The sequence below is a fragment of the Schistocerca piceifrons genome, chromosome 1 (genome assembly GCF_021461385.2).
Source record: "Schistocerca piceifrons isolate TAMUIC-IGC-003096 chromosome 1, iqSchPice1.1, whole genome shotgun sequence".
In the NCBI taxonomy this organism is placed as follows: domain Eukaryota; kingdom Metazoa; phylum Arthropoda; class Insecta; order Orthoptera; family Acrididae; genus Schistocerca; species Schistocerca piceifrons.
Genome location: NC_060138.1, coordinates 1,012,767,538 through 1,012,785,605, shown reverse-complemented (window position 1 = coordinate 1,012,785,605; position 18,068 = coordinate 1,012,767,538). Strand labels below are relative to the sequence as shown.

General features: G+C 38.2%; 1 protein-coding gene across 4 annotated transcripts in view; it reads right to left on the bottom strand.

The window, feature by feature from the left end:
• Positions 1–18,068, bottom strand: part of LOC124800364 (parathyroid hormone/parathyroid hormone-related peptide receptor-like) — a 490,636-nt gene that overhangs the window by 124,619 nt on the left and 347,949 nt on the right. For all 4 annotated transcript variants that reach the window (XM_047263018.1, XM_047263001.1, XM_047262994.1 and 1 more), the window contains one exon: positions 9,881–10,012. In XM_047263018.1, the coding sequence (XP_047118974.1) occupies positions 9,881–10,012 (132 nt within the window). The remainder of the gene's footprint in view (positions 1–9,880; positions 10,013–18,068) is intronic.

The following is an 18,068-nucleotide window of genomic DNA, read 5'->3' as shown; positions in this document are numbered from 1 at the left end:
TTACAAAAATTGAGAGAGATTACTTCAAGAGTGTAGGGAAACCTAAAGCTATACTATCGGATAATGGTTCACAATTTGTTTCAAAAAACTGGAAAGCATTCATGGAAAAAACTAACACAAAACATATCTTGATATCCGTGTACAACCCATCTACATGAGAGAAATAGGGAGACTTTGTAGGACGTATTGTAGTCACAAACACCCTAGTTGGTCCAACCATGTAAACAACTTCGAGGATATCATGATCAGCTTGCAGCACAGCTCTACTGGGTTTTCACCATATGAAATTATGTTTCACCTCAGACCAGCAAATCTTATTTCTGAATTAATAGACTTTCCACAATGTAGCTTTATATAAATGAAAGAACGTGAAGAGATTGTAAAGAAAACCATGAAGAAACTAGGTGAAGCTAGGAAAAACAGACATAATAGGAAAATAAAGGCTACCACATTCAGAGTAGGTGACCAGGTCTTAGTGAAATCCCACGAATGATCAAAGTTACTAACAGCAGAACTCAAGAAGTTCTTTGACATTTACATTGGGCCCTTTGAGATTATTGAGAACCCCCATCCAAATGCGTACCGATTAGTATATCCCAAGTCGAGAAAGCTGTTTGGTCTTAGGAATGTTGTTTCTTTGAAGCCGTATATTGAGAAAAGAGCAAACTGAGGCTAAAAACATGCCTTTATCTGGAAAGAATTTTACTGGAAGTAAAGAAAGAAAGAAAAAAAATGCAGTCACCATACTATGCCATGTAACACATCTCATGCAAAATGATGTTGTATCTAGACTGATTGTCACATAATTCTATTATAAGATTAGATTTCATGATTCCTATGTGTTTTTTTAAGTAATTTTACAGTATTTAATGAATTGCAAAATATGTAAACTTGATAAATAAGGGATTTTATTTTACTGATGATGCTAGGAGACAAGACATGTCACCCACCCTCACAGTTTGAGAATAGCAAATCTCATAAATTTTGAAATCTTGTTCATTCACTTAAATAGACCATAATGCTTAAAAAAAATTGTATAGTTAATAGAATATATTTTCTTGTATATGCAAGTGAGCTTTTGTTTTACATCATGCTCACCATAACTGTTTTTATTCAGCTCTGTTTATAACACAACACAGATAATTTGTTGGCTTATTTTGTCTCTTAATTTTGATATCACATAATTTACAAGGCTCATGAGAGAATAGTGTTGTTGAATTGAAATACTTTTGCAACGTCACTGATGATATAGGAGTTGGTACTATGCTTGTTCTAATATGAGAAAATGTTTTAACTTTAGTATTATTTTATAGTAAATTTCTGGGCAACAAATTGACATATGTATGTATGTAATCTATGTTGTGAGACAAAGGAGGAAGTCAAGGGTTGATGAAAGAATAAACAGTTTACTACAGTTGTGATAAAAAGTTGTATACAAGACAATGATGCAATTTCTGTATCGGACTGACAAGTGGACCAAGGTACACTTGTAAGTCCTGGTGGGCTATTGTAATGTAATTAACTGTCAGAGATAAAGTTTATCTCATGTGAAAAGTACGATGCCCACAGTAGAGAGTTAAGGTAACTTCATTATGTTGCCATACAATGTGTTTAATTTATTTATTTATGAATATTTTCTTTTATGATAAATAATGGATTTGTTTGAGATGTTAAATGTTGTATATTTATATGTATTTATTTATATGTGTCTTTGGAGTGTATTAAGGTCAGAAGACCAAAGAATCTGGAATGCAGGAATGTCTGCAACTACCGGGCACATGTTGGCCTGCCCGCCACTTCTTTGTCGGTATTGGAGGGAGATGGACGTGTTTAAGTGACGAGTACAGTATATTGCATATTTAGGATATCAATGTTCGAAGTGAAAATATTGTAGTTACTAAACAAAGAGTACGAATAAATATTATTTTTAGCCGAAAGTAATTCGAACCCGGTAGTGTTTATTTCAAACAAGAAGAAAACCCAGGCCATGCTTGTTAGAGTAATGTTTTGCAGACAAAACCCCTAGACAAACGAGATCTGCAGTGTGTAATCTTTCAGCAGCTACTAATAAATAAGCCTTGCTGAAATTGTGCTGGAACTACTCGTATTATTATCAATTACAAACATGTGGTGCGAATGTGGTCCTACCACAATATACCGCGTAAGATTCCACATCATTCAGTTATCAAGAAATGAGATAGGTAACAACCAGTACAAAGTACAACTCAAGCTGCAGAAAAAGAAGAATAAGAAAGTGTGAAAGTGGGGAAGTTGACTTAAATGGCTAAAGTAATAAGTAGAAATGATTACAGTCATAATTATGAATTTCTTGTAACAAAAATTGACAAAGCATTTAGATAAAGGAAGGTGGATAATACGCATAAGAAGGTAAAGACGAATGATAACTAACAGAATATTTTAATGAAAAGGTTGCTGAACTGTTTGAATAAAAATAAAATACTTTGGAATGCTGAAAATGGATTCAGAAAAAAACCCATATAAGCTGATACATCTGTCTCGACCTTAATTCCATACAGTGGGTATGAATTACACTGTGGGCTGCTTTTAAATCTGTCTAAAGCCTTTGATCAATCAGTCATAATCTGTTGCACACCCAGTTGTACTGTTATGACACTCATGAAGTCTTGGTGCTTCTGATACATGTCTACATTCAAAAACAAAGAGACTGGTGCAATATGGCACACTGTTCAGTGCAAATAAAGGTTTAGCAAAGCAATAATTTTTAAACTTAAAAATAATCAATAAGGACAATGAAACAGGGTACCAACAGAAAATCACAGAGGAAGCATTTTAAAGAATTTAAAGGTATAACTCTCCCGGAAATATAGATATCAACATGTATATGTTTCTTGAAAGCCAGGTTAGTAATCTATTAAATAAAAATGTAAATGTTCATTTGTACAAGATTGCAAATCTCCAAAAGTTCTTCACCACTTGCTTTGAAATTTTGACATATCATTGGATTCAAGCACACGCATGTTTTTATATACCAGGTGGTTATAATCAAACTTTCCCTATTTAATAAGTTATAATAGAGTAACTAATTACCATACAAGGACAAAACTTGGTAACATTGATGTCAAGGACATGGGAAAGAGAAATAATGAAGAACCAGTTCAACTGAAAGATTTTAAATGTGCATCTATGGTACATCATACCATTTCATACCAGTACCATTACTACATCAAAAGTGGCTCAATATGGCACCTGTCAGTGTCCAGGAAAGTCTGAAAGCACAGGACTGCATACTGTACAGTAGAACAAAGCATGCTGACTATCGCTCTTGATATGCTGGACTTCAGATCATGTGTGAATGTTCCCTTGGTAAATCCTGTCCGTCAGGTAGCCCCACAACCAGGAATCACAAGGAGTGAGATCAGGTGATCATGCCGGCCAAGAATTTAGAAATAATTGACTGATAATTCGATCATTTCCAAATGTTTTTCAGAGAAGAGGGTGAACTTCAAGAGCGATGTGCAGTGGAGCCCCATCTTGCAATGAAAACTGTTCAATGCATCTCTCTCCTGTAGGGTGAGTATGACATGCTGGCAAAGTGTATCGCATTAATGCTGGCCATCACACTGCACCTCTTTGATCCTTGAGAGCCAAATTTTTAAAAAAAGAATGGGCTAATGATGAACATAGCCATGAAGCCATACCATATGGAGACACATTCACTGTACAGAGCAACTTCATGCACAGTGACTGGAGGTGAAGATCCCCACACTCAGCAAGTCAGTGTGTTCACCTCTACTGTCAGAGAAAAATGAGCTTTGTCTGTCCATAGGATGGTGCAGGGTCAGCCCTCGTCAACTTCAATACTTAAGAGAAAGTGGACAGTGAAGTCAACATGTTGTGGATCCTATGGCGCCAGCTGCTGTATGATATGGATCTTGTGCGAATACCATTTGAGAATGGTTTGAAGCAATTTCTATACAGTGGACCATGGGATGTTCAACTGTCATGACACAGAATGTGCACTGCCTGACAATCAGGAATTGCAAACAGTATTGTCTGCCCATATTTGAATGCAATGTTGTGTCAATATTTCAAAGGAATTGGTGAAGAACTTTCAGAGAGTTAAGATTCTGAATGATGAACATTTGATGCTTCAGTAGGTATACAAAAACACGTGCATGTTAGAATGCAACATTATCAGTGAAGAACTTTTGGAGATTTGTAATTTTGTACAAATGAAAATTTATGTCTACATAAATAAAAATTTAAATATTTTGTCTGTTCAAAATCTTAAATATCCAGAAGTTCTTCATGGATTGCGTTGAAATTTTGACACAATGTTGCATTTGAATTTGAATGTATTTTTATATGCCCATTTTTAATGTATATGTCATATATAAATAAATATGTGAAATATGAAGGGGAAGTGCTATTACCAAAATTGCCAAAAATTTCTTGACTTATTTACCTTAAATTTTTATGCAATACTCTAATGAACATTTGGCCAGACATACTCTACATAATTTAATATACAGGGTGTCCCATGAAAACTCCAGCAAATTTTAAGGACAGGTTCCTTATACAGGTGTAAGTAAAAAAGTGTGTTGTAAACATGGGTTTTAAAATGTCATTAAACAGAGCTCCTCTACTGCAAGGTCTTTGCTTTCCATATTTCGGGAGCAGGAAGTATTGACCAAAACAAGAAAAGAAGTCTAATAAACTTACCGTATTTACTCGAATCTAAGCCGCACTTTTTTTCCGGTTCTTGTAGTCCAAAAAACCACCTGCGGCTTAGAATCGAGTGCAAAGTAAGCAGAAGTTTTGAAAAATGTTGGTAGGTGCTGCCACAACTAACTTCTGTCATCGAATATATGTAGCGCTACGCAGTCATGCTTCGCAGGCACAAAGACAAATACTGGCACCAAAACCTCTGCGACAGTAAATAAATAAAAAAAAGGTGGAAGACGAGCTTTTCTTTCTCCACCCCGAGTTCCGACCACTGCATTTTCATACATTATCCAACGAAGTAAATACAAATTCCGTATTGTTCCTCTTCGAATGTAGCAGTATTTCAATGTACTACGAAAATCCGACTGGCAAGACTTTGGGATATTTGTCAATATGGCCAACTCTGCTTTCTGAATTTTTTCCTAACTGTGAGAAGAAATGGTTGCTAATAGGAACTTTTATGAATTGTGAATCACATACAGTATTCTCTTCACCATAAGAATAATACGAATATAAACATTTTGCCATGTATTCTTTCGTGTTTGCTGCTATCTCATTTAAATCCTGTCCGCCTAATAAACTACGAAACTAGAGTGAGACAACAGCAGACGCAGAAGAATATACATACCATGTCATGTTTATATTCGTATTATTCTTATGCCTAATAGTGATACAGTCAAAAATGAAGCACGGCAATTGACTAGATTTTTAAATCTAAGATGACTCTAATTTCTATGCACAATGTAATGTACTAAAGAGGCGTCTGCGAAGATTTTCAAACGGAAAAAATGTTCGCTAAATTCTCGTTCAGAACATCTTCTATCATACGCAGTCTATTATTTGATTCTTGTTGATCATTATCAAAGAAAGCAGCAGTGTAAGTAGCAACGAATAGCAGTCTCATGCCATTGTTTCGTTAATGAGACGATTCCTCTCTTTGTTTTTTTTTTAATTGTAAGCGGCGGTAGCATGCACAAAAGCATGCCATGCCGCGAGCGGCGACAGGCTGTAAACCCTCATTTACAGAATGTGACAAACAATGCATGACACAGTACAGTAATGCATTTTCAACTTTGAGTGACGGAAACACCTATAACAAAGAGAATTGCACTTGTAAGATCAAAGAAAAATAAGCAATCAATTCAAACCAGACGAAGCACGTGAAAAAGGAAGGGTACCCGTATAAATACGGACGGAGCGCCTGACGCATAACAACGGCTACCTGGTAAAGCTTAACTGCTAAGCTTACGACTCGAACTAAACTACTACAGCTGTATCGTCATTCATTCAACCTAAATTGTGTCTAATATTACAATGGGCCAAGTTTGTTTCGATTTGGAAGTGTGGCCTAAAACTTTTCTCTCCCCTTGAATTTCGAGTCGCAGATTTCAGGTGCGGCTTAGATTCGGGAAAATTTTTTTCCTCGATTTCGAGTCTCATTTTTCAGGTGCGGCTTAGATTCGAGTGCGGCTTAAATTCGAATAAATACGGTAGGGTCTAAAATGAACTTGTTCATCTTCACTAGTGTGAAACAGATCTCCTCTACTGAATAACTACTTATAGCTCTTAAGCTCTTGGTCTGGTCCACACTACCGCCTCACCAAATATGAAAAGCGAAAGCTTGCAGTATAAGAAATATGTTTCATAGTATCTCAGATGAACTAGTGCTCATATCTCTTAAGGTATGCTCTTTAGCACCCTTGTTTACTAGACTTTTTTTCTTGTTTTGGTGTGAGGAACTTGTGTCTAAAGTTGTTGGTGTTGCTTAGGGATACCCTGTATAAAATACACTACTGGCCATTAAAATCACTAAATCACAAAGATGATGTGCTACAGACCCAAAATTTAACTGACAGGAAGAAGGTGCTGTGATATGCAAATGATTAGCTTTTCAGAGCATTCACACAAGGTTAGCATCGACGGCAACACCTACAACGTGCTGATATGAGGAAAGTTTCCAACCGATTTCTCATACACAAACAGCAGTTGACCGGTGTTGCCTGGTGAAACATTGTTGTTATGCCTTGTGTAAGGAGGAGGAATGTGTACCATCACGTTTCCGACTTTGATAAAGGTCGGATTGTAGCCTATTGCGATTGCGGTTAATCGTATCGCGACATTGCTGCTTGCGTTGGTGGAGATCCAATGACTGTTAGCAGAATATGGAATCGGTGGGTTCAAGAGGGTAATATGGAATGTCGTGTTGGATCCCAATGGCCTCGTATCACTAGCAGTCAATATGACATGCATCTTATCTACATGGCAGTAATGGATCGTGCAGCCACGTCTCAATCCCTGAATCAGCAGATGGGGACGTTTGCAAGACAACAACCTTCTGCACGAACAGTTCGACGATGTTTGCAGCAGCATGGACTATCAGCTCAGAGACCAAGACTGTGGTTACCCTTGACGCTGCATCACAGACAGGAGTGCCTGCGATGGTGTGCTCAACAATGAACCTGGGTACACAAATGGCAAAACATAATTTTTTCGGATGAATCCAGGTTCTGTTTACAGCATCATGATGGTCGCATCCGTATTTGGCGACATCTTGGTGAACGCACATTGGAAGCGTGTATTCGTCATGGCCATACTGGCGTATCACCTGGCATGATGGTATGGGGTGCCATTGGTTACACGTTGTAATGTAACAGACTACTGAAACTACCGATACCACTCGTTCGGTCACCTCTTGTTCGCATTGACGGCGTTTTGAACAGTGGACGTTACATTTCAGATGTGTTAGGACTCGTGGCTCTACCCTTCATTTTATCCCTGTGAAACCCTACATTTCAGTATGATAATGCACGACTGCATACTGTAGGTCCTGTACGGGCCTTTCTGAATACAGAAAATGTTTGACTGCTGCCCTGGCCAGCACGTTCTCCAGATCTCTCACCAACTGAAAACATCTGGTCAATGGTGGGCGAGCAATTGGCTCGTCACAATGCGCCAGTCACCACTCTTGATGAAGTGTGGTATTATGCTGAAGCTGCATGGGCAACTATACCTGTACATGCCATCCAAGCTCTGTTTGACTCAATACCCAGGTGTATCAAGGCAGTTATTACGGCCAGAGGTGGTTGTTCTGGGTACTGATTTCTCAGGATCTATGCACCCAAATTGTGTGAAAATGTAATCACATGTCAGTTCTAGTATAATGTCCAGTGAATACCAGTGTATTATCTGCATTTCTTCTTGGTGTACCAATTTTAGTGGGCAGTAGTATATATAAATACATTTATATATAAAATATATAACAACAAAATATTGTTGACAAACAGGAAAATTGTATTTATGACTTATCAGCAAGTGATAAGAAGCTCATGTAACAAGTTGAATAAGGAATAACAATAAATAAGGCTGAAAGTCAGAGAGAGTGGGGAAGAGGAGATCGACAAAGGGTGAGAGGAAATGGAGATAGAAAGCAGAAATGAGGAGATGGGCAGAGAAAGGGGACAGGAGGAGATGGAGAGTGATGAGTGAGAAGAATATGGACAGAAAAATGGAGAAAGAGGTGACACAGACAGGGTGGGCTGGTGAGGGGGGGGGGGGGGGAGATTTGTATGTATACCCAATTCCCGCTTGTGTCTGTGTATGTGCGGATGGATGTGTGTATGTGTATGCAAGGGTATACCTGTCCTTTTTTCCCCCTAAGGTAAGTCTTTCTGCTCCCGGGATTGGAATGACTCCTTACGCTCTCCCTTAAAACCCACATCCTTTTGTCTTTCCCTCTCCTTCCCTCTTTCCTGATGAGGCAACAGTTTGTTGCGAAAGCTTGAATTTTGTGTGTATGTTTGTGTTTTTTTGTGTGTCTGTCGACCTGCCAGCACTTTCATTTGGTAAGTCACATCATCTTTGTTTTTAGATATATTTTTATTTTTATTTATTTATTTGGTCCTGTTGATTACATATTATACAGCCAGTGTACAAGTAATATAGAACAAGTCAACTGATGCAATTACAGTAGTACATTAACATTTATACATCACATTGCACAGACATTTGTTTATTTTACAAGACCAATTACTTGCATGTAGTATTAAAGCCTGCATTATGCCAAAAACAGTTTAAGTGATTGTTTAAAATAGTAGAATAAGTGACAGTACATATTTTTATGCTACTGACATATATAAGGAAGTAAATTTTCTTCATGGTCATGGTTTGAATGAATACAAGTTTTAACTGCATCCCTTAAGAAGAGGTTTAATTGAATCCTCAAGAAAATGGGACACATGGCAGTTCACATTTTCTCGTAATGAAACAGATAAATTTACATTTTATCACCACAGTTTCAGTTAAACTACAAGTAACAGCATCACATTTTATCTTTAAGGGAATGCTTTTCTTAGGCAGTTTCCCCCACTCTTGTACATCATAACTCTAAGTATTCATTCATTTTATAGAAAGTTTGTTCGATGAGGAATAGTTTTAGTTTCCTTTTGAAAACCTGTACATTATTTATTTCCTTTTTTATATTGATGGGGAGCTTATTGAAGACCTTTATACCTGACTCAGTAACTCCCCTATGTAACGTAAAACAATCAACATTACTTCCCCTAAAATAATAATTCCCTTTTTGTAATGGTAAACTTTGCCTCATACAAGAAAATACTCATTTATCATTGCCAATTAAAACACTTTACATTCAAGAACAACAATATTATGTGAAAGAAAACTACAAGACAGGAGTGTTAAGGAAATAACAAGTTATAATTTTGTGTAAAAATGGATTATTCTTCTTCCACATGGTTTTTCTTTCAGAACAACAATAATGATAAGATTATGACTCCATTGTAGCTCCACTGTACCACAATTTACTATTTCTCAACTAATTTGACAAACTATTAATTTGGTAAACTTGCTAATGATCACTGTTAAAAGAGATTGTATCAAACTGTGTTACTTATTTCTTATAAATTTTTACATTTTAATACTTGACCTGTACAGGAGGTAAAGTTGTATATCTGTGATCATGAAACAACTAACTGCAGGTTTTTGCCTTTCATCTCTTCATAGTCAAGGATTTTTATTTTATATCATCTACAGATAACAGTCACATTGTATTCAGTCTTCAAAGTTCTGAATATATCATAGTCTTGTACATTCAACCCTCCCATACAGTTACAAAAAATTTGTTTATCATAATTTTAAAAAATCTAAAATTTCATACCTCAACTGAAGAATCATTAAGGGCTTCATCAAACTGTTCAGTTACTGTGGTGTACCCGCCATCAGAACACTGTGTGTAGTTGCTCCAATGCTCCCACGTGCCATTCTCGTAACAGTACTTTGTCGCATTTTTCTGTTGATATGTGAATTAGTTATTACTTTTAGGTAAATGAATCAATAAAAATTAACTCTTTTGAAAGTATCAAGAATAAAGCTAGGAGTAGAATTTAACATTAAACTTTTTCATAAAATATATTTCTAACAAGCAACAACAGGATGCTATTTCAATCTACACTCCTGGAAATTGAAATAAGAACACCGTGAATTCATTGTCCCAGGAAGGGGAAACTTTATTGACACATTCCTGGGGTCAGATACATCACATGATCACAGTGACAGAACCACAGGTACATAGACACAGGCAACAGAGCATGCACAATGTCGGCACTAGTACAGTGTATATCCACCTTTTGCAGCAATGCAGGCTGCTATTCTCCCATGGAGACGATCGTAGAGATGCTGGATGTAGTCCTGTGGAGCGGCTTGCCATGCCATTTCCACCTGGCGCCTCGGTTGGACCAGCGTTCGTGCTGGACGTGCAGACCGCGTGAGACGACGCTTCATCCAGTCCCAAACATGCTCAATGGGGGACAGATCCGGAGATCTTGCTGGCCAGGGTAGTTGACTTACACCTTCTAGAGCACGTTGGGTGGCACGGGATACATGCGGACGTGCATTGTCCTGTTGGAACAGCAAGTTCCCTTGCCGGTCTAGGAATGGTAGAACGATGGGTTCGATGACGGTTTGGATGTACCGTACACTATTCAGTGTCCCCTCGACGATCACCAGTGGTGTACGGCCAGTGTAGGAGATCGCTCCCCACACCATGATGCCGGGTGTTGGCCCTGTGTGCCTCGGTTGTATGCAGTCCTGATTGTGGCGCTCACCTGCACGGCGCCAAACACGCATACGACCATCATTGGCACCAAGGCAGAAGCGACTCTCATCGCTGAAGACGACACGTCTCCATTCGTCCCTCCATTCACGCCTGTCGCGACACCACTGGAGGCGGGCTGCACGATGTTGGGGCATGAGCGGAAGATGGCCTAACGGTGTGCGGGACCGTAGCCCAGCTTCATGGAGACAGTTGCGAATGGTCCTCGCCAATACCCCAGGAGCAACAGTGTCCCTAATTTGCTGGGAAGTGGTGGTGCGGTCCCCTACGGCACTGCGTAGGATCCTACGGTCTTGGCGTGCATCCGTGCGTCACTGCGGTCCGGTCCCAGTTCGACGGGCACGTGCACCTTCTGCCGACCGCTGGCGACAACATCGATGTACTGTGGAGACCTCACGCCCCACGTGTTGAGCAATTCGGCAGTACGTCCACCCGGCCTCCCGCATGCCCACTATACGCCCTCGCTCAAAGTCCGTCAACTGCACATACGGTTCACGTCCACGCTGTCGCGGCATGCTACCAGTGTTAAAGACTGCGATGGAGCTCCGTATGCCACAGCAAACTGGCTGACACTGACGGCGGCGGTGCACAAATGCTGCGCAGCTGGCGCCATTCGACGGCCAACACCGCGGTTCCTGGTGTGTCCGCTGTGCCGTGCGTGTGATCATTGCTTGTACAGCCCTCTCGCAGTGTCCGGAGCAAGTATGGTGGGTCTGACACACCGGTGTCAATGTGTTCTTTTTTCCATTTCCAGGAGTGTATTACATGATTTAATTGAGGTAATTTTCTTGTGGCGCTTTGGCTGAAGGCATTAGGGAAAACTTCCAAACAGATTTCATTACTTTATACAATAGAAAATTAACTGATTTAGTGACTGACATTGATTAATGACTTAGTACCTGATACTGACCAAGCATAACAAGATTACCCTTGGCCAGCATATGTTCAGTGAGCAAACTGACTATGTAGATGGCCATCACTGGCATTTAGAAACAATCAAACGTCAGTTGCAAGTGCTGTGAGTCTAGCACTGTTGAGGATTTATGATGGATATATGCCTCACCAGATATGTCCAGCCTGCTGGCTAATGTACTATGGAGAAGATAGTTGGAGGACAATTTGCTATTTGTGAATTCCTGAGATATCTGTCAGAATCTTGGCCTAGGTTAATGCATGTTGGAGGTAGAGGACTGAAGGAACATGAGCAGTGTGTTTGTAATAAGATGCACTACTAGCTAGATCTCTAACCAAACACTGCTACATGAAGTTTGGCGAAACAAAATATTGTGCATGCTAAAATAATTATTTATGTTCACCATAGGCTGTGACAAATTTTTTATACAGATTAACTTTATTAAATCACATATTACATTACTGGACAGTAATACATGATGTAGTAGAGTTCGTCTGTATCAACAGCATATCACAGCCTAAAACAGACATTAAAAACAGTTTTTGCAGACAGAAATTACATGACTGCTTCTACCATACTCCAAACAGGCACTATAAATAGAACACTTTAGACTGAATATAGGCTGCTGTAGCTGAAAGCACAACTAAATAGCATCAAGTGGGATATCATTGCTGTATCAGAGGAGAAAAAAACAAAGTGGATTAAAAATAACTGCAGTCATTTGCTATAGAGACACAGATCAATACATACACTCACAAGAAGGTTTTAGCATTAACCAGAAAATTAAGGACTGAATTATTGGTTTTCAAGGAAGAAATAGCAAGAATAGTATTAATAATAAGCAAACAACACTTATTTAAATAGTAGAAATTTATGCACCAACAACATTGGATCAAAAAGAAAAAAATTGAAAATTTACGAAGTGTTACAAGACTTAGTAAAGGAAACTAATTCACACTATAGGATACTAAAGGGTACCATTAATGCAAAAATGAGGTCAAAGTAGTCAAATGACTTTTCAGTTGGCAATTTCAGATTTTACTCCAGGAACAATAGAGGACACATGGTAGTGGAATTCTCTAATAAGAACCAAATGTTCACCCCAGAAACATTTTTAATAAAAATCTCAGGCAAAAATTGGACAAAAAAGGACAAAATTGAATTAAAAATGAAACTATGTGATGTCAAATAACAGACAAACCAAGCAGAATCTGTCAGTCTTAAACCAGTTCATGTTTTCCAGTGACCACAGACTAGTAAGAAGCAAAATAAAACTGAACAGTAAGTTGTAAAGAATAAAACTCTTGAAGCAAAAACCCAGTTACATTTATTCAAATAATTTAGGTATCAGTATATAAGAGGAAGAACACTAAAATTATTGTTAATTTAGTGTTATTCCTGTTATATAACTATTTTTTTATCCATAAAACTGCCTCAAGAAAATGAAGAATCTGCAGATTTAAATATAAGAAATGGTCATTTAACAAATATTATACTGGAAACAGTTTGAGATGTTTCAAGAATGAAGGGAAACAAACAAAATAAAATTTCATTGGAGACCACAAAATCAAAGGAAAGATAAGAAATAAAAACAAATGAAAACAGAAGTTCAATAGAATTGACTGAACTAAACAATACTGTTCAAAACTCTTAATGAAAATCTGTCAGGATGAATAATAAGAAGGTCATAAGAGAACATTGAGAATAACCAAAGAGTGAGGAAAGCAAATTAGGCACTTACAATGGGTAGACATTACATAAGTGAAGATATCTTATGGATCTGTAAGGATGTACGAGGGGATCACACTTCATACAGATGTCTGAGGATTTCTTCAGAAATCTAAATATTGCCACCAAGCAAAGAAATACCCTGACAACTTATTGCAAAAATGAGTGGGTTGTGGAAGTAGTATCACCAGAAAATGTAGAGAAAGCAATGTGGTGTATGAAAAATGGAAAAACCACTGGAAATGAGGGAATAACAGTGGTAATGGTAAAAACCTGGGAGGAAGTGATGAGAGCAAAAACTTCTCTGTTAAGCATAGAACATTTGCATTGAAGAACAGTCTTAGATAGTTTGAACAATGCTGTAGCTCCTATAATTCATTTGAAAGGTTATTAGGGAAGATATGAGATTTACAAAACTTCAAAAAATCCTTGGGGTAGACAGGAGTCAGATGGTATAAGGAGTTAGTTGGCACACAGCATCTCTTTCCTGCCAAAGTAGAGCTAGAGTGATGTCATTGTGCTAGTGGGGAGTGTGAAGGAGGCTGTTATACCTTTGATTACTTTTAGTAAAATATACTTTTATCATAGTTGTAAAGGGAAAGAGTCCACCATGTTTAGCATTACCCTTTTTTTTCAATACTGGTTTAAAAGGTGGCACAAAATGGTCTTGTACAATGCATCACACAAATCACACAAATTGTATCTTGAACTACACACAAACTGCAGGCAGGAAGGTGATAATGAAGCTGTAAAAGTTAAACAATATAATCATTAAATGTTTTACACCGCATTTGACCAGTATTTAAATTCAATGTCCTGCAGCAAGAATTTTTTAAGAAACTATGATTTTAATACTCTTAAACAATTTTAATGTTTAAAAAACCTGTGAATTTTATAAATTAATGAACAAAAACAACAGAAATATCACAAAATTAGATGATGCCTTAAAGTATGTTGACACAATAGGCTGCCTACTATTTTACATAATTTTTATAAAATCAACTTCAAACAATATACACTTGCAGAAAAAAATTGGTACACCAAAAAATAATTAATATAGAGTAATGAAATTTCAGGAGTTCATTTGTCTAGGTAACATATATAAGTGATTAAGATTGTTAGATCACAGGATAAGGGTGTGATAAGCTATTGCAAATGTGAAATGCTAGTACATTAACAGTGTAACCACCAGACTATTGAATGCAAGCAAGAAAAAGTGCATGCATTGTATTGTACAGGTGCTGGATATTAGTTTGTCAGATGGAGTTCCATGCCTGTTGCGCTTGGTCAGCAGGTACAGAGATGGTTGATGCTGTCTGTGGATGACATTGAGTTGTTGTCTAATGATGTCCCATATGTGTTTGATTGGCGACAGATCTAATGATAGGCACGCCAAGGGATATGTTTACACTTTGTAGCAGAAGTTGGATTACAACAGTGGTATGGGTGAGTAGTATACTGTTGGAAAACACCCCCTGGAATCCTGTTCATGAATGTCAGCACAGCAGGTGGCATCACCAGACTGATGAACAAATCTGCAGTCAGGGTGAAGAAGGTGACCACAAAAGTACTACTGCTGTCATAAAAAACTGCATCCCAGACTGTAATCTAAGGTGTATGTCCAGTGTGTCTAGCATGCAGACGGGTTGTTTACGGGTCCTCAGCTGGATTACTTCTAACCAACACATGGCCGTCATTGGCACTGGGGCAGAACAAGCTTTCAACAGAGAACACAATGGGCCTTCACCTTGCCCACCAATGAGCATTTGAGCCATTGAGGTCATGAGTGGCGGTGGTTTATGGCCAGTTGAGTGCATGCTATGGGTGTCTGGCTCAAAGCTGTGCTTGAAGTAACTGACTTGTAACAGTTGATGGTGTCACTGTAGTGCTATACGTTGTTCAAATTGCTGCAGCAGATGCAACGTGCTGCACCAGAGCCATACACCAGACTCAATTATTTACTGTGGTGTCACCGCCAGACACCACACTTGCTAGGTGGTAGCTTAAATCGGCCGCGGTCCATTTAGTACATGTCGGACCCATGTGTCGCCACTGTGTGATCGCAGACCGAGCACCACCACAAGGCAGGTCTCGAGATACGATATAGAACTTGCCCCAGTTGTACGGATGACATTGCTAGCGACAATACGGACGAAGCCTTCCTCTCATTTGCCGAGAGACAGTTAGAATAGCCTTCTGCTAAGTCCATGGCTACGACCTAGCAAGGCGCCATTAGCCTTACCTAGTTTGAGAGTTATAGTATAAATGTCTCAAGAAGAACGTTGTAAACCAACAAAGAATAAAGTTAAGTATATGCCAAAGCTACGTATTTTCTTTATAGCAGTCATAACGTATCCTGTTCCAGACTTGACGCCAGTCGGCGTGTGTGTACGCGTGCCTTTCGGCTCCCTTCTCAGTGTGGCGTAACTAGCTTGTTACGCCACAACATTTACCCTCTCGGCTTATCCCATGTGGCCATCCAGAGCCTGGTCTTCTTGCGACTGTATATTCTCGTGAACACCACAGCCAGAAGTCATATACAGTGGCTACATTCCTGTCAAGTCTTTCTGCAATATTGCAGAAGGAATATTCAGCTTCTTGTAGCCCTATTACACGACCTGGTTCAAAGTCAGTGAGGTGTTGATAATGGTGTCTTTGTCATCTTAAGGGCATTCTTGACTAACATCAATTCACCACATCCATTCTCAAAGGTAACTAATGTTCATGATCATTACAACGTGTGTTTAAAGCAAACCTTTCATTACAGTGTGTACTTACAACAAACTTGATTTGCATTCTCCTAGTGGTGCAACTAGTGCCTATCTTAAGTGACTCGTGCAAAATCTGAATAAGCATCACCTCCCAGTTGTAGAAACATTTATCAATTACTGGACACCACTATGTAAACAAATATGTACTTCCTTATCTGAGGGAGAATTGCTACTGTGGCATCAAGCGATTAGTGTATGCTGAGACATCTGCACGTGATGCTATATATTTTAATGTTGGTTTATTTTATTCGTGATATGGTGATGTTCCCTATCACATTTTATTTGAGGCAACATCACTATGCGGCGTTCAGTATTGTAACAAGCATGTACAAGTAATAATGTTGCAAGGTACATTCTAACATCGAAGTAGTGTAAATGGTGGTTATATGAAACTGTGTACATTTAAGACACCTTCACGTGGGATGTTTTGTTTAGGTAACTTTCAGATCTGATGATGACCGTGTAGTTCTGTTGAAACCAGTCATAATAATAAAAAGAACCGCTGATGATCTTGGCAGACTTGATTCTTCAAAAATAATGTAATGTTTAGATCACCCCCAAACTGATGCAATGTCAAACACATAAATCAAAATGAATTTCAGTAACCAGAAACACAAAGAAAACTCATACAATAAATTCAAACTGCCCTTATCTGGAAAAGAGAAATATTATAAGATATTATATAAATTTGACTGTTAGAAAGCAAGCTGAACATACAAAATATTGGGCATCTCCTAAAAAGAGATGATGTAGAACTGAACCAAGTGTCAATATGACCCTCCACTTCTGCTGTAAGTCATGGCAGTGAAATGATATGTCCCTGCCAGTCTGTTGTACTGAACCTGTGCAGGCAATTCTACATGTGCCTGATCATTGTAGATTGTAGATTGTATTTTATTGGTCCTGTTGTCTACATAGCAGCTTATGCATAAGACATTGGACAAGTCAAGTTATAAATATACAGTCTGAAAGTAATTTCAAGGCATACATATTTAAGCTTACAATAATACACTTTACACGTAAGTATTTATATAACACATTTCATAAATTTAAATATTCTTCAATGGAGTAAAAGCAGTGATGCTGCAAATATGACTTTAGAGATTTTTCCAAATGTATTGACCTCAGTGATAGCTTTTATGTTTTCAGGAAGTTTGTTATAAAGCTTAACTCCCATGTGAAAAGTACCTTTTTGGCACAGTGCTGTGCTGATTTGAGTCATATGTAAGTTTCTGTTTTGTCTGGTAAAGTGCTCATGTATATCACAGTTTTTTTGTAGTCTCTGGTCCTTGCCTATTACATTTAATTTAAAGAACAAAAGGGTTTCCATAATGTATACACCAGATTTCTTAAACAGGGGTTTACAAGAGTCTCTAGGCTTGCACCCAAACAAGATTCTAATGGCCCTTTTTTGTAGTTTAAAAGTGCTATTAGCTATTTTAGAGTTTCCCCAGAAGGTGACCCCATATCTAAGACGAGAATGAAAGTACGCATGATATGCATTCAATACTGTTTTCTCACTACAGCATGATTTTAATGAACAAAGAAGATAACATGTTTTGCTCAGTTCTGCATTGAGATATTCAATATGCTTATTCCATCTGATGTTACTCTGCAGCCAAAGTCCTAAGAATTTGGTTTCAGTACTGTTACCAACTGGTTTGTCATTGATAGAGACTGATGGGATAAATATGTCCTTGTTAGGAACATTGTGGAATTTTAGAGCAACGATTTTCTTACTGTTTATTACAAGCTGATTACTCTGTGCCCAGCTGCTAAGTTGTTTCGTGACTGTGTTTACTGTCTGCTGTAACTGTTCATC